At 59.3% G+C, this 16,359-nt stretch overlaps 1 protein-coding gene across 8 annotated transcripts in view; it reads left to right on the plus strand.

The window, feature by feature from the left end:
• The window catches only part of CBFA2T3 (CBFA2/RUNX1 partner transcriptional co-repressor 3), a 114,146-nt gene extending 99,317 nt beyond the window's left edge, over nucleotides 1-14,829 (plus strand). For 6 of the 8 annotated variants that reach the window (XM_075939859.1, XM_075939863.1, XM_075939860.1 and 3 more), the window contains 5 exons: nucleotides 1,532-1,617; nucleotides 2,209-2,404; nucleotides 3,692-3,760; nucleotides 5,485-5,675; nucleotides 6,367-14,829. In XM_075939859.1, coding sequence (XP_075795974.1) covers nucleotides 1,532-1,617; nucleotides 2,209-2,404; nucleotides 3,692-3,760; nucleotides 5,485-5,675; nucleotides 6,367-6,693 — 869 coding nt within the window. In that variant the 3' untranslated portion in view covers nucleotides 6,694-14,829. Of the gene's footprint in view, nucleotides 1-1,531; nucleotides 1,618-2,208; nucleotides 2,405-3,691; nucleotides 3,761-5,484; nucleotides 5,676-6,318 lie in introns of all 8 variants that reach the window. The other 2 variants (XM_075939858.1, XM_075939865.1) reach the window with 2 other exon arrangements.
• Nucleotides 14,830-16,359: the final 1,530 nt, after the last annotated feature.

Below are 16,359 nucleotides of genomic sequence, written 5' to 3' on the forward strand. Positions count from 1 at the left end.
GAGCAGATAGGGACACCACGCACTGCATGCCGAAGGGAGGTGCTTGGGGAGTCCTGGGGGGCTAGTGGGAGGGGCAGGAGCACGGTTCCCTGAGCACATGGGCAGCTGCCCAGGAGAGATTCAGGTGCCGCCCAGCTGATGGGCAGAACGCCTACAGCTGGCAGCCTGTGTTTCGATTGGTGGTGCGCATCCGCCCATGCCTTGGTGCACAGAACAAAATTTATTCTGCGCCTGGATGGAAGCCATGAGAAGGGACATTGGGCAGGAGCCTCCGTGGCTCTGGGTGGCTTGAGAGCACAACGAAGGGATGTGCAAGATGAGCGGGGGGGGGGGCGAGGAGGCTGGCCCTTGGGGGCAGGGGAGAGCTCAAGGCAGACCATGGGTTACACCAGGCGACAGCTTTGCCCCAGCTGCGCAGGGTGAAACAGGCGGCTCTGGGGCACTGCCTCCTGGGGGTTCGCGGGAGCAGAGCAGGGGGTGACTGTCCCGGGTAGGCTCCTCGGATCATAGCAGTAACAAGCTGGGGGGGGGAGCAGGCGCATTCCAGGAGTGGCTGAGCTGCCGCAGGCCTGTCTGTGGGGCCCGCCTTGGAGTGGCCATGCTGCATGGTAGAGGTGGGGAACTAAGGCCTGGGGGTCGGATGCAGCCCCCAGCTAGCCTGGATCCAGCCCCCGAGGTTCAGGGCTCCCCTCAGCATTGGTGCTCCAGCCCCGCCCAACCCTGCCACCATCCCGCTGTGGGGCTGGAGCACACAAAACCTACCAGCCTGGGCCCCCCGGCTCTGGTGTGCGAGGGGAATGGGGGAGGGTCTTTCTGCTCCTCCGTCAGGGCCACGTCAGTGAAGGGTTGTTTGGGGGGGTCGGCTCTCGCTTGTGTACAGCCCCCAACTGATTTTCCTGTGAGTCACTGGCCCAACAACGGTTCCCTGCCCCTGTGGGGCGGCGCCGGGTAGAGCTAGTCCCTCAGCAGCTTCCCACAGGAGAGGCATTTCGGTTCCTGACTGGCTGGGAAAATCCGTCTGCCGTTGCCGGGTGTCGGGGCCTGGACAGGCCGCAGTGCTGCTCAGCCGGGCTGAGTCCCTGGGGATCTCCAGTGCCCCCCTCCCGTCCCCACGACGCCAGCCAGAGCGGGTTGGGGACATGTTATTGTAGGGTCTCCTACAGGGACGGGCCTGGCCGAGGCCGGTCCGTGAGTGACTGGAAGGCGCGCCAGCCCTCAGTCGCAGGGTGCTAAGGCCTAGCGCGTGAGGGACGGTGCAGTTCGCCCCGTGCTCTGGGTTCCGGAGCGGGCCCGTGGGGCGTGACGCTGGCCGAGCAGTGCGATCCGAGCCCTGCACGGCCCCTCGCGGCACACTGCCTCAGCCGGGCGCCGCGCCAGCCTACCTGCCCGCCAGCACTGTCCGGCTGCAGGCAGGCAGCCCGTGGGGCCGCCGCTCGGCTCCGCACAGCGCCCGGCACAAGGGGCCTCACCGCTAACCCCGGGGGCAAAGAGCCGACCGGCAGCCAGTGGGTGACTGCGGGCTCTCTTCCAGCCGTGCACGGCTCCCGGCAGGAGGAGGTCATCGACCACCGGCTCACGGACAGGGAGTGGGCCGAGGAGTGGAAGCACCTCAACAACGTACGTACCAGCCCCTCTTGCTGCGCTTGGCCTCCTGGGCAGCCCTGCCAGGTTCGGGGGCGTTCGGCTGCGCCGCGCGGGAGGACCGGGGAGGTGTGAATCGCATGCGCGCTCTGAGCCCTCCGCGGGGGGACCCCTCGGTGATCAGGAAGGGAACCCAGCCCCTGTAGGGGGGCCTGTCTGCCAATGCCAGCCAGGCTTTGTGCCCTCTGGCTCCTTGGGCCCCACCCTGAGCTCTGTCCGGCTGCACTGGCCTAGGGGCAGCTCCCAGGAGGGGTGGGATAGGACCCTGCCGTTGCCAAGAGGCACCTTCTCCAGGCCTGTGTGCTGTGTGTCACTCCGTGGATGGGTACCCGTGTAGGCACCCTCCCCCCGGGCATATCGGATCAGACACAAACCGCCGGAGACACACACACACCCCCTCGTGCAAATGGGGCTTGCACGAGTGTATCACGCCCCTAGGGTGAGCCATTCCCGGGCAAGCCCCTCGTGCAGCACATGCCTCTGGGGGGTGGCACGGGTGCAGCGAGCCCCCAGCGTGAGCCCCGCACCAGGGCCTCACCAGGGCTCCCCCCGCCTGCTCCCCGGCAGCTGCTGAACTGCATCATGGACATGGTGGAGAAGACGCGGCGCTCCCTCACCGTGCTGCGCCGCTGCCAGGAGGCCGACCGTGAGGAGCTCAACCACTGGATCCGCCGCTACAGCGACGCCGAAGACATGAAGAAAGGCACCAGCCCCACCCCGCGCCCCCACAACAGCTCCTCCAACTCCGAGGCCCCCCCGCTAGGTACTGACTGTCCCGCCGGGCGGCTTTCCCGGCACGGGGCGGGTAACTGGGGGGGGGTGGGACACCTTTCCCAGGCGGCCTCCTGGGGGGTGTTTGCAGAGCCTGCAGAGAGCTTTAGAAGAGCCACCCCCGGCCCCACAAGCGCACCCCGGCACCTCCCGCCGATCCTCAGCTCAGTTGCTGGGTGCCCCCCAATCGGTCCCTGGGCTGCCTCTTTCCTCCCCGGGGTGCAGCCGTTATCACCCGTCCTCCCCTGCGTCGCCGCAGCCCCGCGTCCCTCTGCCCTTCGGCCCTCTCCTCCTTTGGGGTGACCTGCCAACGTGAGCAGAACCCGGCAGCAGCCACCCACGGAGCCGAGCTGCCGAAGCGGAAACTGTCCTGACAGCCCCCAGCCGGAGACGCCACGGGGGGGGGGGGGCCAGCCCTCCCCGCCGGTACTGCCCCGTGCCGGGCTCTGGCTGGGATGATCAATGGCTCTGCAGCAGGGGCAGGCAAAATCCAACCAGGGGCTGGATCCGACCCGCCAAACCGCTGGATCCAGCCATGGGGAGCCTCAGCCAGGCTCCCTGCCTGCCCCCCCCCCCCCCCCCACGCTGCTCAGAGCAGCTCTCTGAACCCTGCGAGCTCCGGAGGAGGAGGCTCCGTGGACTGCCCCCACCCCCAGCACAATCTCTCAGCTCCCATTGGCCCGTTTCCTGCATGCCTGCCCCAGCTCACCCCGCCCCCCCAGGCCCTGCATTCCTTCCTTTGCACCCCTCCTCCAGGTCAGAATCCCCCCCGCACCCAGTCCCCCTCCTGGATCTCACCCCCCCTCCTGCACCCCAGGCACCCCTGCCCCCAACCTCCCACCCCCTCCGTTAACATCATGGAAGAGTGTGGCCCCCGACCACGTACCAACTCCCCCATCAACAATAATTGCCCACCCCTGCTCTAGGCTCTGCCGTTAACCTCTGCTCTGCCCGCTAAAACCCTCCCAGCAAACCCAAGTGCAGAGCTAACGGCACCCTGGGCCTGATCCTGCCCCCCAGCCCTCCGCGCTTGTGTTGTCATGGTCACCACTGCCACGTTGAATGAGCTGCCCTGCACGCGCCCTTTGCCAGGAATGCCGGCGCCAGCGCAAGGCAGAGGAGAACCGGCCCAGGGCGCGGCTCCGGCAACTCGGGGCGTCTCTCCAAGGCTGGTTTCCCCTGTGGGGCTGTCTGCCGCTGTCCGTCTGGGCTCTGAAGGCGCCTTGGTGTGGCTTTGCTGAGGTTGGTGGCGCGTCACTTCTCCCTCTCTTGTTTTCAGACACGCACCGGGAGTTTGTGCCCCGGCCCCTCTCTGGCTACATGCCCGAGGAAATCTGGAGAAAAGCCGGTGAGTGCGCCCCTGTGGGATCCTACCGCCTGTGAGGGCTTTGGAGCAGCGGCCATAGGAAGGGGGATGAGAAAGACAGGGACTTTTCAGATTAGAAAAGAGGAGACGAAGGGGGGATGTGTCAGAGGTCTATAAAATCATGGCAGGTCTGGAGAAAGCAAATAAGACAAGTTATTTACTTGTTCCCGTCACATACGAACTAGGGGTCACCACATGAAATGAATAGGCAGCAGGTTTAAAACAAACAAAAGGAAGTTTTTCTTCACACAGTGCACAGTTAACCTGTGGAACTCCTTGCCAGAGGATGTTGTGAAAGCCAGGACTTTAACAGTGTTCAAAAAAAGAGCTAGATAGATTCCTGGAGGGTAGGCCCATCAATGACTCCTAGCCAGATCGGCAGGGATGGTTCCCTGTTCTGTTCACTCCCTCGGGGGCACCGGGCATTGGCCACTGTGGGCAGACAGGACGCTGGGCTGGATGGACCTTTGGTCTGACCCAGGCTGGCCGTTCTGATGTGGCACTGCCTGGCTGGAGGTCTGAATGAGTCCCGGGGCCCAAACGGCGCCTGGCCGCACCTGAGCTGTCCTGTGTGTCCTCCTCTGCGGTCGCTGGGCCAAGCACAGCCCTGCGTTCCTGGCCTGGACCTCGGTGGAGCTCCCCAGCGCTGAATCTGGCAGGCTGCGTGTCGGGGGCCTTGCTCATTAGGACTCCTGGGGACTGGCAAGGGTTGCATGGAAACAACACCCCCCCACCCCCTTCCTTGTGGCCAGGGGGCAGCGTGACACTGGGCCTGAGCCAACGCCCATGGAAGGGGATGGGAGACTTTCCACCGGCTCCAGCAGGCTGTGGGTGTGTCCCGTGGGGTGAGCTGTTCCCAGCCAGGCCCAACCCCTCCGGCGCCAGCGGGAGGTCAGCTCCTAGCCCCCTCTCTCTGGGGCACCGCTACGTAGAGCGCTGCGTGGGGCTGGCCGGCAGGAGCCAGGGAGGCAGAGAATGCGAGCGTGGCACGCTCCCCGTGTCCTCTCAGACATCCCAGCCCCCCTCCCGCTGTGGCTGACCTATGGTACCGTGGGTAACAAGACCCTCCGTGGCTCCAAGGGGCAGGACCCAACCCCGCCCTGCCAGGGATCAGAAAGAAATGGCCCCCTCTGGGCTGCCTCTGCCACAGCTGTGCACTTTGGGGGGCAGGCAGACTCTTGTACCATCCAGCTTTCCACCACTGGAGACTGAGCTGAGCTAGTCTGGCGAGACCCCCAGTTCTTCAGCCGCAAAGCTAGGCACGTCGCCGCACAAGCGGTGATGCATGTAATCGGAGCGTGTGCGGGTGCACAGCTTCGTGCACGTGTGTGTAACCACCACGGGGCAGATTAGAACCTGGGACCTCTGGAGCTTAGTGTAGGCGCCGCTACCGCTTGGGCTGTAAAACCAGCTGGTGCTCAGCTTAGGCTGCAGAGCTCCCTGGTCCTTCTCTCTCGCTGTATGTGGCGTAAGTGTCCCTATGTGAGGCAGTAACCCGCACCCACGAGGGCGGGTCTGTACGGCCAGCTGTGGCAGCGTGTGCACGGGCGCACAGGCGTGCTATGGGAAATCAGGCCTCCCGCCCTTCATAGCCAAACACTCGCTAGCAGCTCGCCCCCCCTACCCCCGTGCCCACTGGTCTCCTGCTGGCTGGCTGGCCCCGGCGGACGCGGGCAGTGGCACTACATGCTCCTTCTTCCGTTCAGAAGAAGCTGTGAACGAGGTGAAGCGCCAGGCCATGTCTGAGCTCCAGAAAGCCGTGTCGGACGCGGAGCGCAAAGCCCACGAGCTGATCACGACCGAGCGGGCCAAGATGGAGAGGGCCCTGGCGGAGGCCAAGCGCCAGGCGTCCGAGGACGCGCTGACGGTGATCAATCAGCAGGAGGACTCGAGTGAGGTAGAGGCGAGCTCACCCGCCCCTGCGCTGTGCTCGCGAGGGCGGGAGCGTGTAACCCCTGGCGTGCTGACACCACGGGCGGGCCGGGGCCAGAAGCTCGCTGTGTGGGGGCGGCCCCCTTCTAGCAACTGAGCTGACACAGATAGAGTGCAGGATTCTGATTTGTAAGCCAGGTCGGCTTGCGATTCGCCCCGGCTCCCACGCTGAGGGTTTAGAAGGACCCAGTGGAGTGAAATCAGACTAGCATCACCAGACATGAGCGGCTGGTAAAGATAGGGCGGGGAGAGGCAAGCCCCCAACCCTGCCCCCAACCCCGCCCCTTCTGTCCAGGCCACGCCCCCATCACGGGGCCTGCAGGTCGCGAGCAGCCCGCCCTCCCTGGCCCCAGAGCATGGGGCAGGTGTTCTGGGGGTGGACTCCGGGCGGGGCCAGGCTGGCCGTTTGGGAAGTCAATGCCTTCCCCTACCTTGCACACCGGCCGCCCATGCGACCAGACCAGGGACTGCCCGAGAGTGGCCAGGCGTCTAAGAAAGGTCCAGCAGGGGACCTAACCCCGAAGGCTGGCGTGTTCCGCGGTGCTCAGGATCCGTTGGGCGGTTCCATGCCCCAGGGGGTGTCTAGCAGGGCTGGGTCTCTCTTCCAGGCTTCACGGCACCGGCGCTGATGTCTCTGCTCTCGCCCTCTCGTACAGAGCTGCTGGAACTGCGGGCGCAAGGCCAGCGAGACCTGCAGCGGGTGCAACACGGCCCGCTACTGCGGCTCCTTCTGCCAGCACAAGGATTGGGAGAAGCACCACCACGTCTGCGGGCAACCTCTGCAGGGCCTCCAGGCCTCTGCCGGCGCGGCCCCTTCCTCCGGGGTGGGCTTAGGGGTGGGCTCGGCTCAGCCGGACGTGGCCGCCAGCACCTCCCTCAGCAGCGTGGCCATGGCGGCCAGCCCCAGCGAAACCGGCTCGACGGCTGCGTCGCGCTCCGGCACGCCGGCCACCCCCGCTCCTCTGGAAACGGCGTCCCGCTAACCGGCCGGCCAACAGAGGGGAACGAATCCGAGAAACCTACAGACCGTTGCTGCTGCTACCGCTTCTCTCCAAAAGAAAAACTAACTGCATTCAATGCAACTTCCTCAGCTACCTGACTTCTGTGACCTCCAAATGACCTCTCGATCTCTCACATGTAATCCTCACGGCTCCTCAAACCGGGCTTTAAGTGGAGTTAAGGCAAATACCAATCTTCTCTGTTCTCTCTTCCTTTCTTTATGATTTGGGGAGTTATCGTTGCTGTTGGTTTGTTTGTTTTCTTCTTTTCGGACAAGGAATTTGTCCGCAAACTCTACGCATCTTCACTCGGGGAAAGGAAAACCCACCCGTCTCTCTCCCGCCGAAGATACGCGTGTGTGCGTGAAATATCCCTCTCGGTGCAGCTGGGGGAAGGCACGATGAAGGATTTTGATTTTACAAGGCAAGAAACTTCTCTTCTTTTTTTTTTTTTTTTTGTAAAAAAAAAAAATAAAAACTAAAAACATCAAACTCTTTGGCTTTAAGTAAAAAAAAAATCCAAAAAACAAACAAAACCAAGTAAAGGAAGCTTACCTGTAAACTACCTTGCTAGCTAGCCAAGAACATACCAGACTCACCTCTGCTCCAAAGGAAATCCAAAAACAAACAAACAGAAATATCCAAACCTTTTTTCCACTGCCAAAGTTGTTTTGGTTTCTGTTGTTGGGAGGTTTTTTTTGTTTTTTGTTTTACTTTTTCAGTTGATGGTTTTGGTTTGTTTTTCATGACGCAAGGAGCAGCACTTATCCCTTTCAACCAAACCACAACGACTGGCCAAAGGCGAGCCGGCGCGCTTGGACTCCTTGCATTCTTTGGTGGGGTGGGGTAGGGTGGGGTCTTGCGCTGGCCTCTCAGCAGCGACACGTACCTGGAAGGAGGAAGGACGCGCATCTGTGGAGTTAAAGAATTTTATTAAAATAAAGAGAAAACAAAACGAAAAAAAAAAGATACACAACTTTTGTGCGTGCGTGGGTGCGTGTGTGTGAGTGTGTGACGGGGAGCCGACATTCTGTGCTCCCTCCCTCTGTGGATTATAAACATGTTTCATTTGCTTGGGAAAGCGTGCTCATGAACAACGACCGTCAGATCCCAGTCCTGTTCCAGAGAGAGCATCATTTCAAACAGAACCGTGACAATCTGTTGTGGATTCTCCCCGCGAGCAGAAAGCAATTGCACCAGGACCTTCTGCTTTTTGTACTCCTCCACTACCTCTCTCTGCTCTCCAGAACCCCACCGCTCCAGCTCCAGTATCTTGTGACTGCCGTCCTCACCACTTCAACCTTTCACAGGAAAAAAAAAAAGACACCTTTTGTTTTTTTCCCTTCTGAAGACTCTTCCGATGGCCTGTAGATAGATTCCCCTTGCGTTTGCGTCTACTTGCTCTCCAGATGTTTTCTCCAGTCCTGTGATGAATTGCCATTGGGTTATTTTATTTCGTTTTTGTTTTCCTTGTCCCACCCTGCACCCCCTCGTATGGTTTTGCAACCGTTTCTAGGAGGAAAGAAAGGAAACAAACCAACACTGGTTCTTAGAGAAGAAATAAAAGACAATGTAGATTATTGTGCATTTCTTGCAGCACAGAGGACGGGAGTGCAATATAGCAAGTGACACGGCTGCAGAACGCGAGAAGGCTAGACACTGCCCAGCCTTGGTCAGGGCAGGTATTGTATGTTAATGTGAATGTATATAGTATTTGAAGAGGTCCAAAAATAATAATAATAATGATAATAATAAAAGAAGAGATGTTTGCCAAATAAAAAAAAATTAAGATAAACCACCGAAGTATGTAAAGTTTAGGAAATAGGTTTAAAAAAAAAAGCAAAATCCACATGCTTACTAGGAGCATTAGTTTCCCAGAGTTGCAAAGTCCATCATGTGTGTTTTGAAAAAAGTAGGGATTTCAAATAAAACGTTCCCAGTCACTACAAGGGGGGGGGGGGGCTTGGCTGAGGGCGACGGACTCAGAACTCAAAGGTGGCTGCGTGAGGCTTGTTCGCTCTGCCCCCTCCCGATCCATTTCCGAACTTCTCCCTGGTGCCCCCCACTTTCAGAAGCGCTGTGTGATTGTTTAGATTGACCATCGAGTCCGGTTGTGGAACAACAAGGAGTCGTTTGTTCGGTACAATGGATAAAGGCAGGGCTAGGCGTCATTGTTGCGTCCTGCCTGGTTTTTTTTGCTAGTTGTGAGCTGTGGATCTCTTAGCTGCACCGCTTCCAATGTGACTCTTCCCGCTTCCTTTAGCATCCCTCTCTCCTAGCTGTTCTGACGTCGCAAAGACCAGGTTGTGTGTCTCCTCCCATGTGCGGCGTGTTCCCATGCAGCAAGCCGGGGGTGGTGTGTGATCTCCTCAGCTGATATGGCAATGATGCCGTTTGGTTGTGTCGTCTTGGCTCCGTGAGGGGTTGTCTGGGAAAATCTCAGGTGGACTTTCCCGGCCTCTGCGGGACGGCAGTTGAAGGTGCCGCGTGGTCCTCCGAGTACCGGCCTGGCTTGTGCATTTCGAAGCCAGACGGATGCAGGCAGGAAGTGGGGGTGGAGGGAAGTTGAACTTGTCAGCATGCGGCTGGAGTCTTTGTGCCTGGCTGTCCCCTTCCCGTCTCAGCTCTCTGCTGCAGCGGGGGTATCTGATCTTAAGAACCGGGGTGGACACCATCCTATTGAAGCCAGCTGGAGTGGTGCTGCTGGCTTCTGGGTGAAGTCACAGTTCTTCCATCCAGGGCAGGCTTGGAACACCTGCCCGGTCGGAGCTCAGCAAACCCGGCAGCATTCAACCTGCAGGAGTCAGGCGCAGTCTCGTTCAGTAGCCCTCCTCTCCCGCACTGGGCTTACCGGGCAACCTGCCCTTCTGTGACAATATGGACACGCCCTGCCGTGACCAGGCTGGAAGGGCAGTTCAGCCTTTTTGCTTTAACTCTCTGCTGGGCCAGCCACGCAGCTTTTCCTTCCCTGGGGAACAGTGGGAGACTTCCCAACCTTCCCCGACCCCAGGCAGCCATGGCAGGCGGGTCTTTCTAAAGCAGGTCTGGATTCCTGGCTGGGAAGAGCTTTCGCCTGGAAAATTCCACCCCACATGAGCCCCTTCCTCTACCCCCCTTCCTCCCACCCCCGAGTGACAATTCCTCCGAAGTCCTAACGGCTGCTCAGCGGAGAAAGTCACATCCGCGGTGAGGGATGGGAGCAGAGACACAGGAAGAGGCAAAGCGGTCGGTAAATATCACTGAGCATAGAACTTCCTTTCCTAGAACTGATTTGCCGTGTGACGCAGGCCGGTCCCAGCAGCAAGGCATTGTGGAGGGTTCCCCTAGGAAAGACCTGTCCCGAGTCTGGAAGCCCAAGGTGAAGCTACACCAGTGTTTCTTAAACTGTGTTCCGTAGCACACTGGTGTGCTGCGAGGCAGTCGGAGGTGTGCCGAGGAGAACAACAGAATTAAAAATGGCCGCCCTTAAAGAGGCAGGTGACTTTTTTTTTTTTGCTCAATTACTGTCCCCCGACCCTTTTTTTCTGTTACTTCCCCCCCCCCCCCCGACCCTTTTTCTTAACCTTTTTTTTGCTCAACAACAACAAAAAATCATTAGTGTTCCTCATAAAAAAAAAATAATGTTTGGTATTCCTCGGTCTTAAAAAGTTTAAGAAACACTGAGCCTGGGGCCTCTGCCGGAGCTTTGTGCTCCCCAAACTAGCTGGGCTGGAGCCGGCCAAGGGGTGGTTTACCAACCGTTTGATGGTGGCTCGCAGTGAAGCCAGTCAGAGACCTTTTAATGGGACCAAACCCGAGTGTTCACAGCTTCCGTCCGTTTCCTTCCGCAGCCTCCTTTCTCGGTTCTGACCCTGTTTTTCTGACATGCCTCCTTCGCCCCAAGGCCGGTTGTGGCATTTATTTATCAAGCGATTGATGTATATTGTCTATTTTTCTTATATTCCACGAGAAGAGGTAATATATAAGAGTTTTCAGAGGTAATGAACCGCAGGGGCCGCCCTGCCATCCTTAGTGGTTGTTATTTTTCTAAACTTCCTCTTGTGCTTGAATTTTGGCCGCCTCTCTGTCTCACAGCTGCTCCGCGTCTGGGCTCTGTCACTCTACCTCCGATTGCTTACAGCCCCTAGACAAACAGCGCATAGACAGAAGAGAGCCCCGTTTGAAAGGAGCTAACTACGCTTGCATTCGAACCAAAAGCTCTGAGGGGAGAGGCAGCCGGGAATGGAGCCTCTGACTATGTCTACACTTGCACCCTCTTTCGAGAGAGGGATGCAAATGAAGACATTCGGAATTGCAAATGAAGCCGGGATTTAAATATCCCGCGCTTCATTTGCATATTCACGTTATGGCGCTATTTCGAAATAACAGCCGCTGTAAGACATGGTGTCAAGTATCAGAGGGGTAGGTGTGTTAGTCTGAATCTGCAAAAGCGGTGAGGAGTCCTGTGGCACCTTAGAGACTAGGCACCTAACTAGTCTATAAGGTGCCACAGGACTCCTCGCCGCTTTTGTAAGACGTGGTTATTTCGCGAGAAAACCCTTCTCTCGAAATAACCCTTATTCCTCATACAACGAGGTTTATCAGTTTTTTCCAGAGAAGGGTATTCTCTTGAAATTACCGCGTCTTAACAACATCTGCTATTTCGAAATAGCGCCATAATGCGAATATGCAAATGAAGCACGGGATATTTAAATCCCCGCTTCATTTGCAATTTCGAATGTCTTCATTTGCATCCCTCTCTCGGAAGAGGGTGCGAGTGTAGACATACCCTCTGGGGGAAGCCCTCCCCCAAAAACTTTACAATCTAGTATTTCAGTGGCCAAAAATACAACAGGAGCAGGACAGCTTCCCCGAGGGTAGCTCTTATGTGGGCAAGAGTGTGCGACAAAGAAAATGAGGCAGCAGCAACAGAGAAAACCATTCGCTGGCTCTTGCGGGGAAGGGCTAGGGGATGCATGCGGTTCCAGACACTTTTGGTGTGAGACAGTCTTGCTAAGTCTCCTCAGCGTTTTCTGATGTGTGGGTTTTGCAGCCCCCTGTGTCCTGCTACTCCCTGTCTCTCTCCCCTGCCTGGGAATGTTATTCCCAACGGACCATAGGGCAGCTGAGAGAGTTAACAGCAACCTCAGCCCTGGCCATGTCAGCAGGTTTTAAATCACTGGTGCAAAGCAATATGGCTAGACTGGAGAAGCAGGGGGAGGGAATGTGTGTACACACAGCGCAGTGGGCCACAGTCTGCGGTCGGTGCAAGCCTGTGGTCTCCCCAGGGTGTGCAGGGGTGTCGCTAAGAGCTAAATTTGGCCCTCTCCATGGCAGATCCACCTGCCTCATGAAAGCAGGGCTAGCCCTGGGCTGGGCCCGGCTTGTGGATGAAAAGGGGCTTAACCGAGGCCAAAAGTACAGGGAAAGCCGACTCCCCTGTGCACATTGCTAAGGGGACAAGAGTAGGGGCAACTGGGACATTTCTCTTCCCGGCACAGTGGCTCTTTGGGCATCTTTTTGTGAAGACAACCAGGAAAGGAAGGGCCAATGTCGTCCCCCCTCCCCCCACTCCCTCCCTGCAGCCTGTGCCAGGGATATTAACCTGGGGGACCCTCCCCATGTGGCAGCCATGCCTGGGCAGCAGCAGGCAGGCAGGCAAGCGGGAGGGAGGGTGGGAGGCTGCCTGCTGCTTTCCTTCCAGCAGCCATAGAGCTGAGAGGAGAAACACAGGAGGAGCCAAGCCCAGGGGGGATTGTGGCTAAAGTGGGGTTGGGTCAGAGCCGGCAGCTCAGCACAAAGGCCTCTGGGTGCAGGACAGCCCACAGGGCGGCCATCTTGTGTCCTCCCGTCCCATTGACGTCCCTGGGCGTGTGGCCCTGTCGTTGGCAAGCAGCGTGTGTCCGGCCCCGCGTCCTCCTCTTAGCAGCTCGCGCCTGAGACCGCCGGGCTCCTCCCCAGCCGTGGGGGGCGTGGGGGCTGCAGCCCCCACCCCGTGCGGCGCGTGGGATGAGAGCATTCAGGGCCTGCGCCCAAGGGGCGATAACTGGCCACGGGATGGCCAGGCGGGTGCTGGGAGAGTGGGAATCCTGTTTGGCCGTAAGCATGGCTCACCGTGGAACCAAAGCCAGCCCTGCCTGCCCTGCTCTCGCTGGAGAGACCCGCAACCCAGGGACCTCCTCCCCTGGGCCGCACGCTGGCCACGGTTTGTGGGTGACCCTAGATGCTAGACGTGGAAGGACTCCCTTAGGACCTGTTAAGATCCTACCGGGGTCTGGGCGAGACTGGTCCGCCCGGTGTGTTTACCGGGGCGGTGTGTAGCCCTGGCTTGAATAAACCAAGCGGTGGGGTTTGTTCCACGGCTGCCACGTCTCGCTGCCGGGTCTCCCTCCTCGTCCAGGGTCTCCCTTCCTGGATAGCGTGGCTCTGCTGCCAGTTACGCTCGCTGGTCCAGCCTCCGCGACTCCTCTCTCTCTTGGGGCTCCCCCCCGCCAGCCAGTATACGTAGCGGGACGCAGGCTGGGCCCCTCCATCCTTTCCATGGCTCAGCTCTTCCACTCTGGCTGAAGTCCCGGCAGCAAGGGCCTGCCCACGCTCCGTTTTCCTAGAGGAAGTCAGGCTGTGTGATCACCCGTCTCTGCAGGCCAGGGCGCATGGGGCGCACAAGGTGACTGGCATGGCTGGGTGAACAGAGCCCAGTGTGCCTCTCCTGGGGGTGCAGGATGGCTTCTCGGGGTGCGCCTGCGATGGGCACCAGGGGTTGTGGAATGCCAATTGGCCAGGTCCAATGGCTCACTGCACCCCAGCCCGCTCCGCCTCCGCGGCAGCTCTAGCACAGGGGCGTCGGTCGGCGACTGCCGGAAACACAGGTGGAAGTGACATGGGTGCACGCAAAACAGCACGTCCCGGCTGCCAGCCGTGTGAACTCACCAGACGCCCTTTGCACGTGTGTGTGCGCACGCACGCACCCGATGTGCGCCAGTCTTCTCTCCCTCTTTCTTACTAGTGTCTTTTGTCTTCATTGACCTACCCAGTTTTGTGGCCTTTGTGCTGGGGGGGGGGAGGACTGTGGCTGGGCTCAGTTTAATTCATTTACAGAAATGAATGTGGGGGGGAGGTGTTTGGTCCACGATCCCTCCCTTGGGCAGTAGGAGGGACCCTTCTTCCCGTCTGCCCAGTGGTTTTACTCTGGGAAGCAGACCAAGAGGGAGGCAGAGGGGTGTTTTGGTTTCTTGTAACGAGCCCGCCTCTTGGCTTGTCACTCGCTTGGAGAACACAGCAGCAGCAGACACCCCCCCACCCCACCCCCCCGGCTGGGGTGTCAAAATAACAGACGTAAACACAGCCCAGGGAAAACAAATACAGAGTAAACCCAGGTCCTCCGGCTTTCTGCTAAGCCTCTTCAGAGCGGCAGATTCTGGGATCCCGGCCAGCTCTGGCGGCTGCGACTCCGAACGGTGGCTCTGCAGCAGCAATCCAGGAGGCTGCTCTGATTCCTTACCAAAAAAAAAAAAAAAGCGCCCCAGGTGCTCCCAGAATCACTCTGCCCCCCCCCCCCCCCCGCACATTTCCTTGTACCTAGTCCAGGGAAGTGACCCAGCCAGCCAACCACCTGCAGGTCTTTGCCTGGGCTGAGTGTAACTTTGCTAAGCCCCAGGACGGATGGATGAGACCCCCCCATCTCTGACGCGACTCTGTGGAAAGTCTCAAAAGCCGCTGACAGGCCAAGTCAGAACCCACCCACCTGCTCCGCCAGACCCAGCCGAGCCCCAGTGTCCGGGGGCTGGGAGGCAAAATTGTGCAATACTTGAATGAAAGGGGGGCGGGGAAGGGCCTTGCTTGTACAGACTGGGGGGCGTGCTGGGGAAAAGAGCTTGCGGCAGGGACAGGAAACCAAAATCACGTCAGCTCCCCTTCCCGACCTGTTCCCTGCTGCGTGGGGCTTTCGGGGCCGTCCCAGAGACGTGACGATGTGCTAGGAGGGTTTTTTGGAGTTTTTTTTGGCATGCTGCCCCTCCCCTCGCGGTTCCCTGCTTTCTCTAAATGTACTGTATGTTCGACCTGTGAAAGATGTAAACATTATGATTCAGGTTATGTCTGTTCTGAACTCTGTATCCGTGTAATAAAGGCAATTTAATATCACCCAGAGGGAGCCGCCGTCGGGGCTTGTGTTCTGTAACCCACACACCTCCTGGGTTTTTTGCCAGAGGCTGGGCAACGGGAGGGATCACTTGGTGAGTCCCTGTTCCGTTCTCTCCCTCTGGGGCACCTGGCATTGGCCACTGTGGGCATCAGGACACTGGACCAGATGAACCATCGGTCTGACCCAGTCTGGCCTTTCTTATGTGAGCTCAAGTGGGAGAGACTCAGCACTAGGCTCCTGAAGAACCAGGTTGCGTTCCACCTGGCGGCGTTACAATCCCCGGGGGGCCAAGGGAGCAGGTGGGATTTGGGGAATGAGACACACGTTGCAAGTAACCGGTGATTCTGGTGCCCAACGTGGGGGGCCTTTGTAAGAGGCCTGGTTTCCGAGCCCCCTTAACGTGTTTCGAGATGGGTTCCCAAAATCGCCCGTTGCTGTAGCAAAGCGGGATTCCCAGCGGCGAGGCCACTTCTACCGCTCTCAGCAGGGAGGGTTGTGGCTCCCACAGCCCAGGGGACGGGGAAACAATCCAGCCGCACGGGCAGAGCAGGGTGTCAAAGTCTCACTCTGTGCATCCCCCCCCCCCCCCCCCGTTCAGCTCTGCTCTGTGCAGACGGAACCAGAGTGGTGCAAAGCCCCACGCGCTGCACCTGGGTGGGGCATGAGCTAGGGAGGGGCTGATGGGCTGGGGGGCTCATCTGGAAATACTGCTCCGGCTACAGGGCTGGGCGTTGGAGTTTGGCACCAGCTCTGACCTCGCCGGAGTTTCCCAGTGGTTCCAACAGCGGCCGTCTGGCAAGACTTTGGCGGAGCCCAAACCAGGGCTAGGGAAGGGGCCCCTGCTGGGCCCGGCCGGGACGTGTGCACCCCCCTCAGCATCCCAAGGGGTCTGGATTTGCGCCATCCCGAGTGAACAACAGCCCCGTTTCAATGTGGCCCCTCTCACTGCCACGCGTGCAGGCGCCGGCTGTGCATGTGCGGGACTGTCTGCCGTGAGAGCCCCGTTTTCACACTGCGGGAGGGAGGGTCCCAGAGAGCCGGACAGTCCAGTGCTGCCGGCTGCCGGCAGCTTCTGCAGCCAAACACATCTGGAACCCAGGCGCAGGAGGCCACCTGGGACGGCTGCTCCGGGAGGGGGAGGAAAGAGAACAGGCGTTCCCAGCTGGGGCTGGGCAACAGCCAATGGGAGCAGGAGCACAGGTGGGGGCAGGGGGTGGGCCCATGTTGGGGAGAGGGATTCACCCCAGGATGGGCCGGTCCCTGGGGGGGGGGGGTGTTAGCGTTCTTAGGCATGCAGTGAACCAGTTCACCCTCCCCCTCAGCTGTCTGGCCAATCCCCTCCCCAACCAGGGAGCTGGGCTGACTGGCTGGAGTGGGGCAGAGGGAGACCTGGCACCAGGGGGGCCGGCCTCTGCTGGGCCCAGAGTCCCAACTCCTTTGGCTGCAGGTGGCTCTAGCCCCGTGGGGTGGTGCAGCCGCCGTTTAGCCGCACTCTGCATCCCCAGCCAGAGAGGGGAGCTGCTAAAGGC

The sequence above is a fragment of the Pelodiscus sinensis genome, chromosome 12, assembly GCF_049634645.1.
Source record: "Pelodiscus sinensis isolate JC-2024 chromosome 12, ASM4963464v1, whole genome shotgun sequence".
Classification (NCBI taxonomy): Eukaryota; Metazoa; Chordata; order Testudines; family Trionychidae; genus Pelodiscus; species Pelodiscus sinensis.